At 44.0% G+C, this 22,714-nt stretch overlaps 1 protein-coding gene across 3 annotated transcripts in view; it reads right to left on the bottom strand.

Annotated features, from left to right (window-relative positions):
• Nucleotides 1-22,714, bottom strand: part of TGFBR3 (transforming growth factor beta receptor 3) — a 205,686-nt gene that overhangs the window by 97,191 nt on the left and 85,781 nt on the right. For all 3 annotated transcript variants that reach the window (XM_007977984.3, XM_007977985.3, XM_038002872.2), the window contains exon 3: nucleotides 19,558-19,742. In XM_007977984.3, coding sequence (XP_007976175.2) covers nucleotides 19,558-19,742 — 185 coding nt within the window. The remainder of the gene's footprint in view (nucleotides 1-19,557; nucleotides 19,743-22,714) is intronic.

Here is a 22,714-nt window from a genome sequence, read left to right as displayed (position 1 = left end):
TTTAGGGCAATGAGATGTTTCTACATCTCCGTACTTTCTGTCACAGGTGTTGCTCTTTGTCCCTGGATGCACAGTGGGTGATCGTGAGCTCCGAGGACTGCCTTTTTTCTCACTCCCGCAATGCTTTGCATGGGTGCCCGGTTCACAAAGGCAGCTGCAGCTGACTGTCCAACTGCCTGGTTCTAATTTATGTGGAGAGAGGCCTCCGCTCAACAAACTGAAATAATTCATTCTTCTAATCTTCCGTATTTCAATAAATAAATGAAAGATGGAGAAAGATTCACGTGTACTCTGTCCTGACGAAACAGTAGAGCTCTTTGGAAAATCATGAAATTTTTACTGTGCAAAGCAGTAAGATATAAGCAATGAAACTCAAAAGCATTTTCCCAAGTATTCAGAGGCCAGATCTGCCCCCAGACTGTAAATCCTATTTAATCTAGGTTAAAAAACAAACAAACAAAAAACATAAGAAGACATGAGACACCCTTAGTTGACATTTCAGCTCTTAGGTGGTTCCTTACTCACTGGATGCTGAGGGTTTCTTTAAGGGGATTTTGTAGTTTAACAACTCCAGAAATGCTTTTGACTCTAGTTTTCAATTGGTATTTTGAAATATTAATTTTCTCAACATCTTTATATTGACAAAAAAGAAAAAAAGAAACTGAGATCCAAATGGGTCTACACACTTGCCCCCAAGTTTAAACAAAAAAGATCACAACACAGGGAAGACCAAGTCTTTTATTAAGACTCACAATCCAGTGCTCTCGTCTATACCTTGAAGCCTTGGTTTAAGAAACATTACTTTATGCCCAAGCCATACATACCAACATCAATAACTGGATCTCTTCAAAAAATATAATTAATGAGAAACTTCCATACACAGAATTTCTAGACTTAACCTATTTGCTAAAGCTAAACTGTTACATCAACATACTCATTTGTTCATGCAAATATTTATTTCACAAATATTTCTTGAGTGCTTACTACATAGTGGGCTCTGTTCTAATTCCTGGCAATACCAACTAACAAAATAAAACATCTATCCTGATGGATATACTAGCAGAAGAGATAGACAGTGAACATATTTAAAAATAAGTGAGTATCAGGTGGTAATATATTTTTTAAAGTAAAACAGTAAAAGCGTGTGTGTGTGTGTGGGGGGGGGGGTGCTATGACTATTTTAAATGGGGTGGCCAATGAAGACATCTCTCTGGAGGTAATGGCAAAGCAGGGACTGGGTGAAGGCAGCCACATGAATAACCGGGAGAAGTGCTTCCGGCAAAACAAAGAGCCCATGCAAAGGACAGGAGGCAAGATGTCAGGGCCCACGGCAGCACAGTGAGCAATGGCGAGAGTGCTGGGAGAAGGGGGAAAAGATCATTCAGGGCTCTGGTGGGGATTGGAGATTTTCATTTAAATGTAAGGGGAAACCATGGCAGGAAGCTGAAATGAACTTCGCGACTGGACTGAAGTCTTTCAAAAGATCATGCTGGCTGCCACTTAGAGAACAGATCTTATTGGCTAACAATGACAGCAGCTGACATTTACAGAGTGATATTCCACGCACTGTTCTAAGCACCAGTCATGCTTTAATTATTTAATAGTCACAGCACCTCTATGAAGTAGATACTATGCTTATGCTCACGAGGAAAATGAGGCATAAAGAAGTTAACTGACTTGCCCAAAGCCCCACAGCTCACAAGCAGTGGAGCCAGACTTCCAGCACTGGCACTCTACCCCAGATCTTGCACTCCTAAGAGGGATGGGCCAGAGGCCCACTGCATCTCAAGTAAAAATGTGGTGGTGGTTCAGACCGAAGGTGGTGGTCAGAAGTGGGCAGATTCAGAATATGGTCTTAGGGTAGAACAAATAGGATTGGATATGACATCTGAGCAAACACAGGAAGTCATGGATAATAATGCCAAGGACTGTGGCCCTGGCAACTGTGTGGCAGTGTCCTTTCCAGAGCTGGGGAACACAGGAGTAAACAAACTGGAGACAGGAGGCAGCATGGAACTCAAACTAATATGAGAGTGTGCTCATTTCCCATGCTGCTGCAACAAATCACCATAAACTGGGTGGTTTAGAACAACAGAAGGCTATTCTCTCACAGTTCTGGAGGCCAGAAGTCCAAAATCAGTATTGCTAGGCCAAAACCAAGGTGTCAGCAGAGCCACACTCCCTCCAGAGGCTTCAGAAGAGAACCTGTCCCCAGCCTCTTCCAGGTTCTCGTGGCTGCTGGCATTCTTTGGCCTGTGGTTCCAGACCACCAATCTCTGCCTGTATGGTCACACTGTCTTCCCTTTTGTCTGTGTCATCAAATCCCTGTCTTATAAGGATACATGTGACTGCATTTAGGGGCCAGCAGATAAGCCAGGATAATCCTCCATCTCACAATTCTTAATTTAATCACACCTCCTAAGGCTTTTTCTATATAAGGCAACATTCCCAGGTTTAGGGGGTTAGAACATGGGCATATCTTTGGGGACCATTATTTGGCCTATCACAGTCAGGAATACCATAAATAAAAACAATAAAACATACAGGTGTGGAAAAACAGTAAGCAAAGCTTTTCCCTCTTTTACATGAGAATGTGATCTTCTGTTAACTCTCTCAATTCTGTAACCCTGGTAATCTGGTAAGATAATATGCCAATTATAATACAAGGCAACTTGCTATTGGGACTGGAAAATTTTAAGACATCTGATAAGAAGTGACATCTGGGGGCTTCCCTGAGAGCAGTGATTCTTGTAAACTGGGCATATTTACGAGAGAGAGTACCAAGGAAACTATTTCTACATAGTGCCTACTAGCTCCTGCAAGGATCTAAGGCTTCTTTTTTTTTTTTTTTTTGACATGGAATTTCACTCTTGTTGCCCAGGCTGGAATGCAATGGCACGATCTTGGCTCACTGCAACCTCCACCTCCCGGGCTCAGGCGATTCTCCTGCCTCAGCCTCCCAAATAGCTGGGAATAACAGGCATGCGTCACCACACCTGGCTAATTTTGTATTTTTAGTAGAGACGGGTTTCATCATGTTGGTTCGGCTGCTCTCGAACTCCTGACCTCAGGTGACCCACCCGCCTCAGCCTCCCAAAGTGCTGGGAATACAGGTATGAGCCACCACACCTGGCCTGCCTAAGGCTTTTAAACTAGAGAACTACACACACACACACACACAGATCTCATCTCCTGGCATTTGAGCCATCAGCTGGAGAGCTCTGGATGGCTATGTGAACTGATGAACTGATGTGTGGACAGTCACAAGGCACACAACAAGGAGGAACGCCTTGCTGCCGTGCCGTAAGCTGTGGTCCTTGTCCTATATCCTTTTAATAGAATGAAGCCACCTATGGCCTATGATAGTTTCATGGGTCTGAGTGTTTATTTGGACCCAAGAAGACTCCTTGCCTGAGTTTGCTGCCACATGTAATAATATCGTTTCAGTTCATTACTTCCATTTCTTCCTCCACCACAGTTACTAGCAGCAAAAAGGAGTACAGCATTTGTTTCATCTGTTCATGCTCTTGTGTGGCCTCACTCAAACAGCAAAATGGCTAAAAAGGGCAAAGGGAAAGGAAAAGCTAGAGAATAAAAATGAGTAAATTCACAAAAACTGAGCTAACTGTTCCCTCAGGGAGAAGTGAGCACTGCCTACGAGGAACACGCTGCGCTGCCTGTGCTGTGCCTTCCAGAGGCCTCTCCAGCAGAATGAAATGCAAAATCCCTAACCCACAATTCTGCTGGAAATGTGCAAGTGGGCTCATTACTCAGAGCCAAGATAAAGGATAAATCTTTATGAGTACCGTAAGTATGAGTCATAAAAAATAGGAAACATATGTAGGACGTATACACGGTAATAGCACCAAGCCAGAGAAAGTGTTTAGGAAATGTATTTAAGAACACATGACAAAACAGGACGAAAAATTGCCCTTGTACATTGCTCCAAAACACATTAAAAAAAATAACCTCACAGCAAGTCAAGGGCCCATATCACTTTGTTGATCTCGAATAAACACAGATCATTTCCATATTTGGAAATAGGCTGGCCTTTTTTTTTTTTTTTTTAATGCAAATAGGAGGAGAGCTGAATCAAGAAAAAGTAACTTGGAGTAGACTTTGAAAGATTTTATGATTTGGGAAATTTGAACAGCTTCCAACTAAAATACTGGGAATTAGATCTTAACAGCATTAAAAATGAATAAGAAAGATTCTTTTAGAAAAATAATTGTTCACAATGGTAATATTACCATTTCATTTAGATTCTCACTATCTTAATAACCAGTGGAAAAACAAGTGGAATCTTCAAACCTTATGAAAGCAGGAATCAAAAATAAACAGCAACACATGGGCTGACAACATACTGAGAGCAATCAAGGGCCTGCGTGAAAGCCCTCACGGGGATGCTGGGCTCTGCAGGAAGAACTCGCAGCAAGGAAGAGGCAGAGCCCCCTGGCCAAAAGCACCAAGTGACAATCTGGCGGAGGGGGGTGTTCAGAATAGACGGGAGGGTGATCGGCCCCCAGAAGTATTTTGGGGCCAGATGACTGAGGCAAAATGTATCATCATTGGAAATTAAGCTCTTCAGTTGCCTTAGATTTTGGAAGACACCGAATTTAAGACAGCTTGGCAAGGCTAGGAGACACCTACATGCCCAACACAGAATCATGAGTTTCCCAACGGACCTTTGAAAGCTTCCTTGGACCAGGGCTTTCTCCTTTACCTTCAGAAACTGCTGCCCCCCAAGGAAAGCACCGCTTGTACATCGACTGACCTGAGGTTGAGAGGAGGAGCAGAGGAATGTGGAAAGGATTGTTTTTACCTTCATTAAGTGTTAAATTTACCTAGGACTTCCAGAAAGTCAATGCTCTTCAGGAACTATTCTGAGGCAGAAATTTCAATATAACTTCCACCTCATGAAAAAATCCAACCGTAGGCCATTAAAAGACCCCAGGGGCATGGCGAGGGCTGAGAGGTATGATAGCTCACTTTTGACCTTTTGTTGCTCAGGCCTGTCAGCAGTTGCTATACCTCTTTGCTCCTCTCCCCCAAGGCACCTCAGTATGTGCTCACATCACTGGTAGTGAGGCCACACCTCACTCTGTGAGGGGCACTCACCTTTTAAGAAGACATCGATGCCGCTTCCATGTAAACGGGTCCACAGCCATGGAGTCCCTAACCTGTGGCAAGCCCCGCGTTAGGCACAGAGAACCAACAGCCACGTCACCGACTTGCTGGAGCAAATTCAAAATGGATCAAACGTGTGTACATATGTATCAACAAATAGTTAAGCTATAATGGGCACACGGGGACACTTCAGCTCAGGGCAAGAGTTAGGCTATGGCAGCAACCTTGGATCCTAAAGCTGGGCTCTGTCCTTGCCTCACAGTGAGAATCAGTAACACCTCATCTCATTATCTCTCTTATCTTCAAAAGTATCCAAGTCATACCTGTAATTTGCCCCTCTTCCTTCAAGAGATGTACAAATTTCAGGTTCAGCTGAAGGACTCTGTCGTTCAGGTGAAAAAAAAAGCCATAAATACAAAGCATTATTGTAGAGTGCTTTGGACTAGAACCCTGTCTGTCTAATATCTAGGCCTTGACATTTTAGCCTTTTAGACAAGGCCAAGGAGCTCAGGGACAAGGACTCCTTCAATTAGCCAGCAGTACCACGGAGGTGCCCCGGCGGGCTGGACAGGAAAGCACGGAGAGCACGGCTGCAATGGAAGCCAAAGCAGCAGGTCTTCCAAATACAGACTCAGATGCCTGTGTCTTTAAGACCAGACCCTCATAAATGGATTGCTTCTGCTGGACACCACGCTCTAAATAAACAGACTCTTCTGGCCGACACACAACTTCCTGTAGGATTCTGGTGGGTAAAGCTTGAAAAGGCTGCCAAATCCAATGACCAGCAACTTTTGAGCTGACTTAGAAAACAAGCTACAAAGACTTGAGTCCAGAGTAAACAAAGGAAAAAGCCATATTAAACAGGGAACAAATTACTATATCGGCAAGGATATTTTAAGTACTCACTGAGCAAGAAAACAAAATCAAAGAAATCAAGTTATAAGGTATTTAATAATACATGGTAGAGTAAAATGCCCTCTTTCAGTTAGAGGAATCAAAGTTAATTAATTCCAGCAATATTAAGAATTGGCTGGAGTCACCCCCTACATCATGAGGACAGATCATTCTCAATGGCCCAACTTCAAACCTGGCTCAGATCAAATGAGCTACCCAAGGGAGCTGCATAGAATTGAAAAGCATTTATAGCTTTTTACCCAGCTGACGGAAAGGACTAACTAGTTTACTAGCAGATGACTAAAACCCCTCAGAGTAAAGAAGAATGTAACAAAGATTTAGAAATGGGCTAGGGAAAGACTGAACAAAGATCTGCAGAGTTTAGAGTAAAAAATAGGATTAATTAAAAGAGATTTAATTAAAAAAATAAATCAAAGTGGTCATACAAAATGGAGGACACCTGCTTAGCTCCAGTGTTGAGGGGCTTAGGGACCAAACACTGAGTCCGCTAATAGAATGCAAATCAAATAAAGATGCACTATGCAAATCAAAAAAGATGCATTGTGCAAAAGTCAAGTCATTTAAGAAGACTTTCAGTTATACTTTAAATAACATCCTTGGTGCCGTGCAATAACCCAATCTGCATAATGCAAAAAAGACCCAAGACCTATTTCCTGCCCTGAAGCAGTCCACTCACCAGCTGAGTGTGCAGAATTAACACACGTGATTCAGCAGCAAGTAATACAATAAAACATATAATTCCATACTGTGGGAAGGCACAGGTTGTGGTAGGGGGATGAAGAAGATTCAGAGCGATGTTCCGAAAAGAAAGAAATGGAGGAGGGTAAAGGAATCAGGCAAGGGTTTGGTAAAGGGCTAAGACCTAAACATGGGCTTCCAACGTGGCAAGAATTGAGAGACTAAAGAAGGAAGTCCAGGTGGAATTAAGAATAAAGGCGTGGGGCAAGGGTTTTAGCTGGTAAGCCCAGGGTGAGCCTCAGGAATCTATACACCAAGGGTTCTGATGCAGGGGCTTCACACACCACACACACTTTGAGAAGCACTGATACACAAGATTAAGTCCAAATCCTTACATGGCCTTTCCAGTCTCATCTTCCACTCAGACCCAGCCCACCCCCCTCATTGTCTCCATCCTCTATTCCAGGAATTGCCAAGCTCTTCTTGCAAAGGGCCGAATAGTAACTATTTAAAGCTTTGCAGGCCATGCAGGTCTCTGACACAATACTCAACTTTGCCACAGTAGTGAGAAGGCAGCCATAGACAACATATTATCAAATGGGTGTCCTAATAAACCTTAAAAACAGGCATTGGACTGATGAATGCATAAACAAAACGTGGTATAGCCACACAATGAAAACTACCCAGGAATAAAAAGGAATGAAACAACTGATACATGCTACAACATCGATGAACCTCAAGTGCTTTATGCTGAGTGAAAGAAGCTAGACACAAAAGATCACATATTGCATGATCCCATTCACATGAATGTGCAGAATAGATAAATCTAGAAAGTAGATTAGTGGCTATCTTGGGCTGGTGCTGGGTTGTGGGGGGTACACACAGGGAATGGGAGAGTGACTGTTAATAGACACAAGGTTTCTTCTTAGGGCAATGGAAATGTTGTAAAATTAGATTACGGGCCACTGTTTGCACATTTCTATAAATATACTAAAAACCACTGACTTGTACACTTTAAACAGGTAAACTTTATGGTACGTAAATTATCTCATTAAAGCTATTTTAAAAACAAAAACAGGCAGCAGGTAGAATTCAGTCCTGCCTGGCACCCCTGATCTGTCCACCAGCCACCCCGTGTAGGTGAAGAACTTTGCCTGGTGCCCACTCTTCCCTCTGTGTATATTGAGTCCTCCCATCCCTAGGTCCAACAGCATCAATTTGACTTTTAAGCCCTCCATCGAATGTTCTTTCTTCTGGGAATCCTTCCCTCACTTCCCGATAGAATGAACACACCCTTTGCTGGGCTTCTGTACTTTTTTTTTTTTTTTAGATAGCGTCTCGCTCTGTCTCCCAGGCTGCAGTGCAGTGGCGCGATCATGGTTCACTGCAGCTTCAACCTTCCGGGCTCAAGCGATCCTCCTGCCTCAGCCTCCCAAGTAGCTGGGACCACAAGTGCACACTACCATGCCTGGCTGTTTGCATTTTTGATAGAAACAGGGTTTTGCCATATTGCCCAGCCTGGTCTTCAACTCCTGAGCTCAAGCGATCTGCCCGCCTCAGCCTCCCAAAGTGCTAAGATTATAGGCATGAGCCACCACAGCTGGCCTTCTACAAATTTTTAAAATATATTAGTCACATTATTTGTCATGTTTCATTAAATTCATTCTTTCTCAACTCTAATAGGTGCTAAAGACATAAAAATGAGTAAGAATCTGGCAGAGCACCTACCTAGCACACAGTGGGTTCTCAATAGTGATTCATTGAACAGGCCTGTGAATGAATAAACAAATTCATTATGAAAGCATTATTTAGAGAAGTTTGGTTTTATGAAGAAGTTCACAAGCTAGACAGAAAGAATCAGGGTCTAAAGCGGAAGAGGCCAGTCCCAGGAGACCAGTTAAGGAGGCTGCAGGGTAAGTGGAGAAAAACAGAGAAATTCAAGGGCAATTGCAGAGGAAATGTCAATAAAACATGGTGATTGGCCAAATACAGGGTTTAAAGAGAACAGGCAGGCCAGGTGCGGTGGCTTTCGCCTGTAATTCCAGCACTTTGGGAGGCTGAGGCGGGTAGATCACTGGAGGCCAGGAGTTCAAGACCGGCCTGGCCAACATGGTGAAACCCCATCTCTACTAAAAATACAAAAATTAGCTGGGTGTAGTGGCGGATGCCTGTAATCCCAGCTACTTGGGAGGCTGAGACAGGAGAATTGCTTGAACTCAGGAGGTGGAGGTTGCAGTCACCAAGATCGTGCCAATGCACTCCAGCCTGGGTGACAGAGCAAGACTCCATCTCAAAAAAAAAAAAAAAAAAAAAAAAAGGATGAGTAAATACAAGATGGTTCAAAAGTTCCAAGATGGAGGGTACTGGTGACATTGATGGCATAGGGAAGCCAGACTGAAAAGCCAGCACTAGGGTCAGGAGAACTGGCCTGGGAGGGTTCTTAAATTCTATTTGAGAGAGAACAAAAATGACTGTTAGCTAGCAGTTGACTGTACCTGCACCGGCCCTAAGTGCCACAGAGACATTTCTCAATGGTCAGTGAACCCTCTAAAAAAGTGCTACTAGCTGGGCACAGTGGCTCACATCTGTAATCCCTGCACTTTGGGAGGCTGAGGTGGGCGTATCATGAGGTCAAGAGATTGAGACCATCCTGACCAACATGGTGAAACTCCATCTCTACTAAAAATACAAAAATTCGCTGGACGTGGTGGCACATGCCTGTAGTCCCAGCTACTCAGGAGGCTGAGGCAAGAGAATCGCTTGAACCCAGGAGGCGGAGGTTGCAGTGAGCTGAGATCATGCCACGGCACTCCAGCCTGGTGACAGAGTGAGACTCCTGTGTCAAAAAAAGTCATAATTAAAAAAAAAAAAAAAAAAAAAAGGTGCTACTATCATCTCCATTTTACAGATGAGGAAACAGAGCTTAGGGAATTAAGTAACTCACCCAAGGTCACACATGGGGAGTGGCAGAACTGAGACTAGCCCTGTATCTAACATGGGAGCGAACCACAGTGACAGTCACTCCTCCAGTTCATATCTTAGGCACCTGGCAGCTCAAGGTGGGACCCAAGAGCCGGGGTGCTTCAGCCATCTGACTGGAGCTCCACTGGAGTAGCCCAGGCACAGTTTTCGGAGCTGTAAGCAAGGAAGTGACAAGCAAAATCCTAAGAACAGACAAGCCACCTCAGGGAGAGGAGGCAGAGGAAAACAGAAAGCCTGTGCCTCAGTCAAGAACCCCTGAGGTCAGGCACACTTGCTCATGCCTGTAAGCTCAGCACTTTGGGAGTCCAAGGCCGGCAGATCACTTGAGCTCAGGAGTTTGAGACCAGCCTGGGGAACATGGTGAAACCCTGTCTCTACAAAAAATGTAAAAATTAGCCGTGCGTGGTGGTGTGCGCCTCTAGTCCCAGCTACTCAAGAGGTTGAGGTGGGAGAATCGCTTGAGGCTGCAGTGAGCTGAGATCACACCACTACACTCCAGCCTGGGCGACAGAGCCAGACCCTGTCTCATGGAAAAAAAAAAAGAAAAGAAAAAAAAAAAAAACCCCTAAGAAGAAAGAGTGAGCAGCTGAGAAAGAAACAGAAAAGCAGATGGAATGGTAGAATGAGAACCAGGAAACCAAGAGGGAAGTGCCAGAAAGGGAGTGCTTGACAGCACTGGAGGCTTCATAAGCTGGGGAGGAGAAAGAGTGGGGCAGGGAGATGTGTAGAAGCAGCTCTGCAACAGAAGTTGGTGTCCCCAGGGGCTAGTCTAGTGCTGGCACCAAGTTCTTGGTTATAGTGAACATGTCACCGCTACACCCTCTGGCCTGATCCCCCTAAGGTGTTAGGGCTAGGTGGACTCCAGGGACCCTCTAGTCCTAGCAGCCCTTGAGTTGTTCAAAGGGGCATCATCAGGGTCTCCCCAGAGATGAGCTCAGGCTGCAGAGAGGGAAGAAGGGAAAGAAGGACGTACAGATGGTCACTTATTCCAGTGGAGCAGGGGAAGGAAAAAAGAAATAAGCTGACCCGAGGCATCAGAGGGGCCAAGTCATACATGGCCTCTTCATCGTGGAGGAAAGAAAAGTGGAATAATTAAACATATGTCTAAATTTACACAGAAATATTTAGAAAACACCATGGAAGGAGTGACTGAAGGCAATACAATAAATACTTCTGCAGAATTTAAGTATTTAAATCAGCTATTAGCAGTTAAGTTTCCTTTTACTCTCAAACAGCATGTCAAGAAGCAGATAAGCAATGGCAAGGAGAAGGCCAAGCTGGAAAACTGGAGACACTGCAGACGCATGCACTGGGCCTTTGCCCAGTCCGCACATCTGCGTCTCAGATTTGCAGACCTGCTCCTGACTTGGGTCCACTGCTTTTTTTTTTAATACTCTCCCAAAAGTTCTAAGAGCAAAATGTCACATTTTTAAATCAGAGTGTGCTCTTGTAAAAACATTATCTAACAACACTTTCAGGAAATTATATAATTTTTTTAAGTCAGGGCAGTTACCATGGCAACAGTAGTATGGGTCAGGGTTCTAACCCTAACCTCCATAAAGACAAAACACCATACTGGCTGGAAAATGTGGCTGCTGGACAAATTTTAAAAGAGTTCGGCCGGGCACAGTGGCTCACGCCTGTAATCCCAGCACTTTGGGAGGCCAAGGCTGACAGATCACAAGGTCAAGAGATCGAGGCCATCCTGGTCGACAAGGTGAAACCCCGTCTCTACTAAAACTCTACTAAAAATACAAAAATTAGCTGGGTATGGTAGCGCACGCCTGTAGTCCCAGTTACTCAGGAGGCTGAGGCAGGAGAATCTCTTGAACCCAAGAGGCGGGGGTTGCAGTGAGCCGAGATTGTGCCACTGCACTCCAGCCTGGGCGACAGAGTGAGACTCGTCTCAAAAAAAAAAGGGGGGGGTGCGGTGTCAAGGCAGTCTCTTCTCTATCTGGGAGAAGTGGCAATAATAAGAGGTTTTAACAGTCTGTCCAGCCAGCATAGAATATAAATCGGCATTACCTCATTCTAAAAAGGCGGAGTCCAACCAGGCTCAGTCCCTCTGCTGGGGCAGGGGCTGTGCTTTCCTGGGGCAACGTTACGGCATCTGGATATTACTATGACGAATGACAGGATTTAAGTGACATGACCAGCCTGTATCTTGGTAGGAATGTTTTAGCTTCTTAGCCTTGTGTCCTGGTTTGTTTCCTAAACCCTGGTGTTTACTATTACCTCTCTGATTTCTGCTTTTACTTTTTCTAAAAGTCCAAGACTGCATTTTTGGAGAGTTCCTATTTGAGAGTTAGCTGGAATTTTTGATTGAACATCTTGCCCCAAAGTGTTAGACATCATCCTTGACTAGTGTGACCAGTGCCAACTCTCGCTTGCATTGTCTGTTGCGACAGCGAGCAGATGCATTGCCTTGCTGTCCCTGACCCTGCTCCCCTTTCCAGGCCCGGATTGGCACCTTCACACGCCTAGCAGGGTGGTGGTGTTTAAATTGCATTGAGTGTCTTCAAGTAAAGGAGTAACTCTTTTTAAATGATATGAGTGTGCTATTCATTCAGGCCCTCCAATTCTATGTGGACAGACAGGTTCAGTTGCCTTTGTAGGTAATGAAACGATTTCTATAGTAATACTCAAATAAATGGGGAAGGGAAGAAAGGAGAGAGGCAGTGGGCAGGTGGGGAGAGACACAGGAAAAAAAAGAGAGAGAGAGAGACAGAGAAATAGTGCAGGCATGGGCCACATAACAATGCTTCAATCAACAAGGGACCACATATACGACAGTGGTCTCATAAGACTATAATACCATAATTTTCCTGTACCTTTTCGATGTTTAGGTATGTTTAGGTACACAAATTCTTACCATTGTGTTACAATTGCCTACAACATTCAGCATAGTAACATGCTGTGCACATTTGTAGCCTGGGAGCCATGGGCTATATATACCATATGGCCTAAGTGTGCAGTAGGACATACCATCTAGGTTTGTGTAACTACACTATGACATTTGCACGACACAATCCCCTAACGACACATTTCTCTGAACGTGTCTCTGTCGTGAAGCAATGCACGATAGTATCTGTTATAGGTCTGGTGGGAAACTAAATGACCATTTCAGAGGTAATCTTTCCTGTCAGGCTGGGGTGACTTCCAGAACAGCCTCCTTTTAAACAAACACCAGGCAGTGCTTATATGCAGAATGTATTTGTTTAGAAACCAAATTTCACCGATATACCGTGTCTGTATGTGAGGGGTTTACTTTGACACTTGCTTAGTACATACCACATAAAAGATATCTCAAACATAAATAGCCCTGGGTTTTTTGTTTTTTCTGCATATGCACAGGACTAGCATTAGGAAGTCATTTATGAATAGCAGCAGGGTAAAAAACGCCCCAGATAGAGAAAAGAATGTAGCTAGTTTAATGTTTTTGCTCTCATATCTGTACTCTCCCAAAATCCAGCCTTGAGATTTTATATCAGTTCTTTTACTGGTGTTGGGCAAGGCACACCTATTCCTCCCCAAAAACTGTTTTATCTGAATCTTGATAATTAAGGGGGAAAAAGAGAAGAGGTGTTCATATATTAATATTGCGGAAATGGGGAAAGATTACATATAGATAAGTAGGTAGGTAAAGATCTCCAAAGTGGTGAATCTTTGAATTGCCAAATTCCTCAATGTAAGCAAAAAGATGTCAAAGCAGATGGCAAAGTCTGAATACTGAAGCTCTTGCATTTCATTCTTAGCAAGAAGAGTCAGTTAATGCACTAGTTCTCTCCCACCACACAGTTAAAACAAGTTTGGATATAAGACGTAGTAAATTATAAGCAGAGGACAGGTGAGCTACTTGTGTGAAGGCAGCTGAAGGCCTGGGGGTGGCGGGAATGTTTAACTATGAAAACAGACAAGAACATAAAAGGCCCCTTGGTGGTGCCATTTAGCATGGGGATTAGCAGCCACATAGAGCACAATGGCTCCTGAGCTCAGCCCTGCATTTTATAATTACTGACATGTGGTGTGATAATCCTAAACCATGAAAGGGAAAAAAGGGACACTGCCACACACAGACCAACTTGATACTGCCCCAAAACTGCAAGGAAGGGAATCAAAAAGGACTCTAAGCACTGGAAAGAGTTATTACCAACCTATGCACAGAACCCAAACCCTCACTAACAGACCTACTTGCTGGCTGTCTAACAAAGCAGACTAACAGGTTCTGTAACCCAGAACCAAGTAAGAGCTAATAGGAAAAGGACGACTGTCTGGAGTACAGGAAAAGCTTTGCAGCTTGCACTGTAGAATCCAACAGACACAACTCAGGGGCTGGCCCCGCAACTCACCATCTGGTTGAATAACCTCCCTAAGCCCAAGCATTCTCTTCTGCAAAAACAGTGACCATGACCACCAAGCCTCTGTTTCAGGCTGACGAGAAGACTGGCAGATCCAAACAAGTGCCTGGCAGGTGGCTGGCCCACAGGAGACACGCAGTCTCCACCACTATGGCTGCTAGTATTGTCATTTCGGGGATGTGAGAGCTGTTAAGAGGCAAGTTGAGCAGTTAGCACTTGACAGTGTTTACTTCCTTCTCTTTCTCCCCACTGTGGTCTTTCCTGCCCCCAAAAAGAACCAAAAATGGGACAGCTTTATGCCAATCCTCAGAGAAGGTACAAAGTAAAAGTGATTTGGAGCCACATGTGTGATTAACCACACATCCCACTTGGCTTGCCTGCCAAAAAGTCTGGAGCCAAATTTCAAACACAATCATACCAACCACATTAACCCATATGGCTCACAAACTGCACTCTCCTCTTTCCCTTGGTCCTCATTCTGTATTTCTGCTTACATTGTTGGTATGCCTGTTGCTGGAAGCTCATCTCAAATCCTCTTTTGGAATGAGGCAGAGAAGCTCATAGGGTTCGGGTGAAGTTATTAAACCTGGCCCCCTTCCCGTGGTAATGGAGCCTCCCGATCCCCACTCCACCCCTACAGCCAGGCACTGGCACACCCATTGCTCCTTAATGTCAAAACAAATACATAAATTTAAATGTCCATATATTTTCTACACATATGTAATGGCTAACTAGGGACTTATCCTCAGCAGCTTTTCATAATAAGCAAGCAATTAGATAGGTCGGAAATAGAAAAGACACACCACCACATAAAAGCAGGTCACAAGTAAAAATTAGATGATAGGAAACAAAATTGTTGCCATTCCAGCAACTAATGAAAGTATGTTACTGTAAACAAGCCTCTGATGGTGCTGTAACCCTTCTCAGGAATCAGGAAACGCCCTGAGCAATTAAACTCTGGGATTCTGACAGAAGGGGGAGGCTGCATTTTATCTCAGTCAGAGGGTACTAGGAGCCGGTTTTCATGGGGATGGAAACCATGACATCGGTCCTCATTTGCTCTAAAAGATAAATCTGATCTCTCAGCATTGTTTATGCTCTTCTGCTGTCCTCTGTTGCCAGAAAGTCATTTTCCAGTTTCCTGTTCGCTTCCAAGGCTGTTGTTTCCGAAACCAATGATTACAAATGAGAGGTGTGTTCTCAGATGAAAAACACAATAGGTCTACTCTGACCCGAGGAGAATCCAGCAGGGAGGCCAATGACAAAACTGTGCTTTGGTACTGAGGGCTTTTTATGTACTGTTGTAACAAGTGTGTTTCTGATACAAATTCTCTGCTGGCCTATAAAACTGTTCATCCAACTTAAACGTAACTGTCTCCCTGAATCTTGTCAACCTGCTGCAGTCACCACTCTCAGGTGTAGGCTCTGTCTCCTCCTCTACACAGGAAAATTAAAAATCTCTCCCTAGCTGAAGAACCTGGGAGGTAGGAATTTATTAACAGTAAAATATGAGAGACGGGGTGATTTATAATAGATCTTGCTACTGATCCGGAACCAGTAACAAGCCAAGGGGAAATGGGGCTGATTTAGTAATTCCCTCACATTTAAGGATGACATCATGAAAACCAACTACAGCAGTCTTCAGAGTCATAGTCAATTACGGCTTGGAGCCAGCACGGTCATTGTTTTGCTAATTTGTAAGTAACAGCACTTACCATTTCATTTTGAAAAACATTTGCCTTTAATATTTGGTAGAGGCCGGACGTGGTGGCTCACACCTGTAATCCCAGCACTTTGGGAGGCCGAGGCAGACAGATCACTTGAGGAGTTTGAGAGCAGACTGGCCAACACGATGAAACTTAATCTCTACTAAAAATATAAAAAATTAGCCAGGCACGGTGGCACATGCCTGTAATCCCAGCTAATCATGTGTCTGAGGCATGAGAATTGCTAGAACCCAGGAGGTAGAGGTTGCAGTGAGCCGAGATCACACAACCGCGCTCCAACCTGGGTGATACAGTGAGACTCTGTCTCAAAAAAAAAAAAAAAAAAAAAATTGATAGAGACTGCACAAAGGCTGCCTCTGCCCTCCTATTAGCCTCAAAACAGATCAGCTGTTATTTTTAGCATAGACTATATCATGGCATATCTACAAAAACCAAGTTATCCATTGAAAATAACAAAAAGCATTAGGTGAGTTTAAGTTGAAGGAGTAAGCAATCTTGATAAAGTGAATTGAGCCAAGGTAAACTTTATAGACTAATTAGCATGTCAGCAGGTCAAATGGTTTTTTTTAATAGTTTTATTGAGATACAATTCCCATACCATAAAATTCACCTACTTAAATTACAATTCAACAGTTTTTAGTATATTCACAGAGTTGTGCAACCATTAAAATTTTAGAACATTTTTGTCATCTCCTCCACTTTTGTTCTTTTTTTTTTGAGATGGAGTCTTGCTTTGTTGCCCAGGCTGGAGTGCAGCGGCGCAATCTTGGCTCACTGCAACCTCCACTCCTGGGTTCAAGTTATATTCCTGCCTCAGACTCCCAAGTAGCTAGGACTACAGGCACTCGCCACCATGCCAGCTAATTTTTGTATTTTTAGTAGAGAAGGGGTTTCACCATGTTGGCTAGGCTAGTCTCAAACTCCTGACCTCAGGTGATCCACCTGCCTCGGCCTCCCTAAGTGTTGGGATTACAGGCGTGAGCCACCTCGCCCGGCCTCCACTATTTTAAAAAAACCTGTACCCATTGGCAGTCAACCTCCATTTCCTTCTTTCCCCTCTAGCCCTAAGCAATGACTAATTTACTTTGTCTCTATAAATTTCTGTATTCTGAACATTTCACATACAAGGAATTATATGATATGTGGTCTTTATGTCTGTCTTCTTTCATTTAGCGGATTTTCAAGGTTCATCCACGCTGTAGCACATATCAGTATGCCATTCTTTTTATTGCTCAATAACATTCCATTGTATGGATATACCACATTTTATTTACCCATTCATCAGAAAATGAACATTTGGGTTTTTCCACTTTGGGACTAATGCTGCCACGAACAGTCACAGACAGTCTTCGTGTAGACATGTGTTTTCATTTCTCTCGGGTATATACCTAAGAGTGGAATTGCTGGGTCATGTGGTTCAAATGATTTTTAAAAACTGTTTGCACAGCTGTGGTAATGTTCTCCACAGTCACATGTCGAGAGAGTGAACGATATTTAATCCTTATCCACACCCATCTTACCATCCACAGTCTTTCATTCTTTCGTCGCACTGACCCTCATTCTGATGTCATCCTCTACGCTCACTTGGTATATGCAAACTACTCTGAGGTCTGCCATATGTGAGCAAGGCAGAGCCAGATGGAATCTCCAAAAATCAGTTATCCCAAGATCTTGTGTTCAAACAGTATTGAACTACAACCATCTAATTCTTAAAGGTCTCTCTGTTATCTATTCTCAAAAACATCTTCAAATCACTGGCCCCAAATCATACAGACACTATACAAATATTGAAGGAGAATAATGTTCAGGTTTTTAAACAAGTTTGAGACTACCCTTTGTAGGCTCTCTTTCTTTTCTTCCTCACTGAACACACTATGTCCCTGAGGCCAGCTAATGTTATGTATCCTCAGTACTGCCAGGTCCTAAAACAAATCCCATTTTGAATAACATAGTAACCAGGTGCAGGAGGGCCCGCTGTCACTCCTTGAGGTATTTTTCTTTTGTTTCAGTAGTCTTATTCGAATTTGTTTTCAGAGTCAACAACAGTACTGCACAATTTAACATCAAGAATTTTCTGCTGTTGCTACTGCTGTAACAGCTTGCACTTTCTTTTCCCTCTGAGTTCCTCTGAGAGAAGCATATATAAAATGAGTAATTATCGCTGCTAAAGAATTGCTGGAGTCAGCAATGCTTCATAGGAGCTGCATTTCCTCCTCTCCTCCTTTCCCTCTCACCACAAACTCTCCCCCATCAGTTCAGAATTAAAGACACATTACTGGGATAAAGAAATCTGACCTGAAATATGAGTTGCAGCAACAATGGCAAGCAACCAAGAGTATTAACAATAATTTCCAATGCTGCTGGAAAGGTTAGATGATCTGTCTTTGAAATGAGCCAACTCTGCACACTTTCACGAGATTAAAATCAGCTTGCTTTTCCTTCTCATGCTTCTCCTCTTCCTACCACCCCAAAAAGATGGGGTGACTGAGGCACATAAACAAGTGGCTCTGGAAATTAACTTGCTTGACCAGAAGAAAGCTCAAAGATAAATTCCATTCTGCATTACTTTTCCTATACTTCACTATGATCGGATTTTTTTGTGGTTTCTTTCTCCCTGGAGAGAGAATACCTGAGTGATAACATTTCTGACACACGGAAGCTTAAAAACAGAAGGAAAGCACTCTGTGTTATCTTGTTGGGAAATCTGTCCTCTTAAATGATGACCATTCACCCACAATCTAGACCACTTTTGAGCCACAGGAAAGAGGAGGCCATTTCTCTCTGAAGATGATGACCTTGCGCAAATAAGTTTTCTGCACCTGTTTTGTCACCTGTAAAATAAGTATAATTGTAGGATTCATGGAGTTAGTGTATGAGTGCTTCGAACAGTGCTGGGCAGAGTAAATGCTGAGTAACTATGAGCGTATATCTTTATCATCACCATCTCCGCTAACGTTATCACCACCTTTGGGAAGCTGCCTAGATAGTGATAAGGAGCTATGCTCAGGGATTTTCAGGCAAGTACAAAGTACTGCCATCTTTATTCCAGAGTGTCCCCATTTCCCCTCATTAATCCTGCAAGAGCAATAAGCTCATATGACAAAGTAAAGAAAGAAGAAAGAGAGGACACAGGGGGAAATGGGAAAGACATTTCACAACAACAGAGAAATGGTACCTTATTTGGCTTCTCACAATCATGTTTAAAAGATGAAATTATTATTATTTTTTGAAACAAGATCCCACTCTATCTCCCAGGCTGGAGTGCAGTGGCAATCATGGCTCACTCCAGCCTTGATCTCCCAGGCTCAAGCAATCCTCTTGCCTCAGCCTCCCAAGTAGCTGGGACTACAGGTGCTCACCACCACACCCTGCTAATTTTCTTTTTAATTTTATTTTTAGTAGAGATAAGGTCTTGCTATGTTTCCCAGACTGGTCTTGAACTCCTGAGCTCATGTGATCTTCCCACCTTGGCCTCTCAAAGTGCTGGGATTACAGGTGTGCACCACCACCATGCCTGGCCTAAAAGTTGAAATTCTTATGAACGTTTTTTTTCAATATGGAGGGCCAGGAAAGGGGGAGAGCCAACCAATCTCTAGACAGAGAAATCCTAAAGTTGCCCAATCCAGAGAGCAGTTGGTATTTTAAATCTGCTCTCTTATGTTTATACACGAGCTTCTTTGTTGAACCCCAGAAGAGAAAAGGACTTCTGTCCAGAAAATCGTCTCTGCAGACTCAGTGGCAGTGGGCTGACAGCTGACACCTGCACCTACCTCTCTCTGCAGTTGGCCAGGCCCCTGGTCCGCGGTGCGGAGATTCAGGACATGCACCTCCTGCGGCAGCCCAGTCGTGCCTCTGCTGGCACAGCCTGACAAAACGGTGAAGCTCTCCATCAAGGCCTGGACAGGATGGGAGGCACTGACAGGTGACAATTCACACAGTGCACCAGGCTCTGGACCTGCCAAGGGAATCACAAACACAAGCCACTCAGAAACAGCAATTAAGTCTGCCTCAAATGGGCAAGGGTGATCAAGCCACTGCCAACCCACCAGAGATGCCTTTCCAGGTAAACTGTTCCAAGACTAAGTGGCCAAAAAGCTAGCCTATCTTCTAAAATCCCAATCTCTTACATTTCTTTTGGATAATTTGGTGTGTATTTGATTTTTTAAATTCCCTTTTGGACTCACAAGTCATGAATGCATTCCTCTGTGTAGAGGACACTTTCCATTTTACAATTGTGTGCAATTCCTTCTTCCCTCTTGGTAGAAAATCAGAGATAAATAAAATAAATTGCTTAAAGTCCAAAAAATACTATACATAAATAATATTAAATACCTAAAATTGCACTTAACAAAAGTAAAGATACAGATCCTATCTTTTCAGAGCTTCCCTTTATTAGGGAAAGCAAAACAAACTTAAGAACAATACAGAGCAAGATGTAACATGTAGAGGCGATCAGGGCCAGAGCAGTACAGCAAAATTTGGGCCAGAGGTCAGAAAAATCCTCCCAAAAGAAGTAGAATCTGAGCAGAGCCTCAGATAGAAAAAGTAGAACCCTGGTCATATTTGGTTCCTGCTTCTTCATTCCCTCTTTCTCTAATCAATCAAGCCTTAAATCCTAAATCCATTCACTCCTCTCCATCTCTACGTCTTTACCAACCCTAGACAATTACAAACCTTCCTGAACAGAGTCTGAGGACTCAAGCTCTGCATGCCACCTTCCACACAGGCACTGTCCACCTAACCTAGAGGCACTCAATGTTACGGGTGTTCCCAAAGCAAATGCCTGCTGCTGGCATCTCTGTGGGCAGTTCCTGTCCCTTCAAAATAGCTTCCCTACTGAATAAAGCCTAAGCTCCATCACAGAGCACAGGAGGCCCTTCTTGATCTAGCCCCTTCCTATGTCTCATCCCTCCCCAGTCCACATCAACTTACTTAAAGGTCTCCAGACACACCAGGATGTTTCCCAACTCCATGTCCTCATTCAAGCCTGCTTCCTTTACCCAAATTCCTCTTCCACTCTCACTCTGCTCCCACAACAAACGCCCCAAGCTGAGGAAGACTCTCTTTCTCTGCCCTCCCGCAATTTATCTGCCTGTCTCCACTACTGCATTTACATGATAGCCACTGGGGTACACATCCATCTGTACTGGTCAAATGTGACCTCTCTGAGGGCTGTGCATGCTCATCTTTGTATCCTCAGCATTCATCTGCAGTGCCTGGCATATATGAGATGCTCAGAAAATGTTTGTTAAATGAATAAATGAATCATTGAGCTTTGAAAAAAATGCCCCTTCTCAGATCGGTGAGTAGGGCACCATTCCAGGGACTTGGATTTGGCTGTAGGGAATATGGGAAATAGGCTGCTACAGCCCTGAAATCACTGCAGCCTCCTTTCACATTGGCTGGATTGATAGACACACAACCAGGGGAAGGAGGAACTAGATGCTTACTCCTCACACACTTCTGTGAGCTTGGTGCTGTTGTCTCCATTCAATCACCCAAGAAACTGGGCTGAAACATACAATGCCCACTACACCACAACCTCCCAGATGGAACCCAGGTGAAAGGCCTGAATGTACTCCAGTTTGTTCTTCCTGACTTCTAAATAATAAAGGTACTCTCCAGGGTTGCAAACATAGTTCAGAACCAGTCAGTCTGCACCCAGAAGCAGACACCCTGCCTGGTGGGCCAAGTCTATTTCAGGACTCACAGAAATTATCTAGGCTGATAATAGCTATCTGGTCTGAAATGAAGTATGTGCCTTCTCAAATAGTCACTGCCACTCTCTGTACAGCTGGACTGTGGCCAGCTGCTTTCTGAGAAAGCATAAGGTGGTGAAGGAAGATGTCCCGAGAGCAGTAACAGGAGGTACTGACTGTACATTCCCTGGAACCCCTGGCGGGGTGCAGGGAAACCGTATGGGCAGGCACTCCCCCTGCTGCCCTCATCCTGCCCTCCTGGCCTCTCTGGCTTTCCCAGCTGCAGTGGGATGTCTGGTACACTTCACACCCAGAGTTTCAAGAAATTATCCTATTCCTACTCAATTCTGGGGACACTCACTGGCTACAGCTACCTACACTGGGAAACCCTTCTGAACTGGTTGCAGAGCCTCCTGCCACGAATTTACAATTTTCACAAATTAAGCACAAATAAAATGCCTTTCAGTTCCATTCTCGTATGTGTGCAAAGCTCTGAACAGGCTGAAAACACATCTGCGAAAAGACCTGCAATCTATTTGATCTGCCCTCCTCCTCATGATGCCACCATCACCCATTGAGATCTCCTTAAATCACCACACTGCTCACCTCCACACTGGGGAAGGGACGAAAACTCAATGGAAACAAATCAAATAATAAGGTATTCTGGTGCTAGGAAGCCTTCAGTGCTGAGGATGCGCGCTTCTGGCCTTAGAGTCTACAGTCTCTGTTTTGCCAGAGTCCAGAACAGAGCAAACACCCTCTTTAAGGGCTGGAGCTCTAGCCATGGGTTATATGAGTCAGTTCAAGGTCAAAGAAAAGAGAAAGCAATGCATGGGGCACACCCTGATCAAATGCCAGGACAGCAACTCTTTACAGAGACCCACAGGAGGCCAGGCACAATGGCTCACGCCTGTAACACCAACAATTAGGAAGGCCAAGGCAGGCATATCGCTTGAGCCCAGGAGTTCAAAACCAAACTGGGCAATATGATGAAACCCCGTCTCTACAAAAAAAAAAAATATATATATATATATATATACACACACACACACACACACACACGCATATATACACAAATATGCAGATATAGATATAGACACAGACATTAGCAGTTGTGGTGGTGCACACCTGTAGTCCCAGCTACTCAGGATGCTAAGATGGAAGAATCACCTAAGCCCAGGGAAGTCCAGGCTGCAGTGAGCCGAGCCGTGATCACACTACTGTACTC

Source organism: Chlorocebus sabaeus, chromosome 20 (genome assembly GCF_047675955.1).
Source record: "Chlorocebus sabaeus isolate Y175 chromosome 20, mChlSab1.0.hap1, whole genome shotgun sequence".
Taxonomy (NCBI): Eukaryota; Metazoa; Chordata; class Mammalia; order Primates; family Cercopithecidae; genus Chlorocebus; species Chlorocebus sabaeus.
Note: the sequence above shows the minus strand (reverse complement) of the source record. Positions and strands in the feature narration are given on the sequence as shown.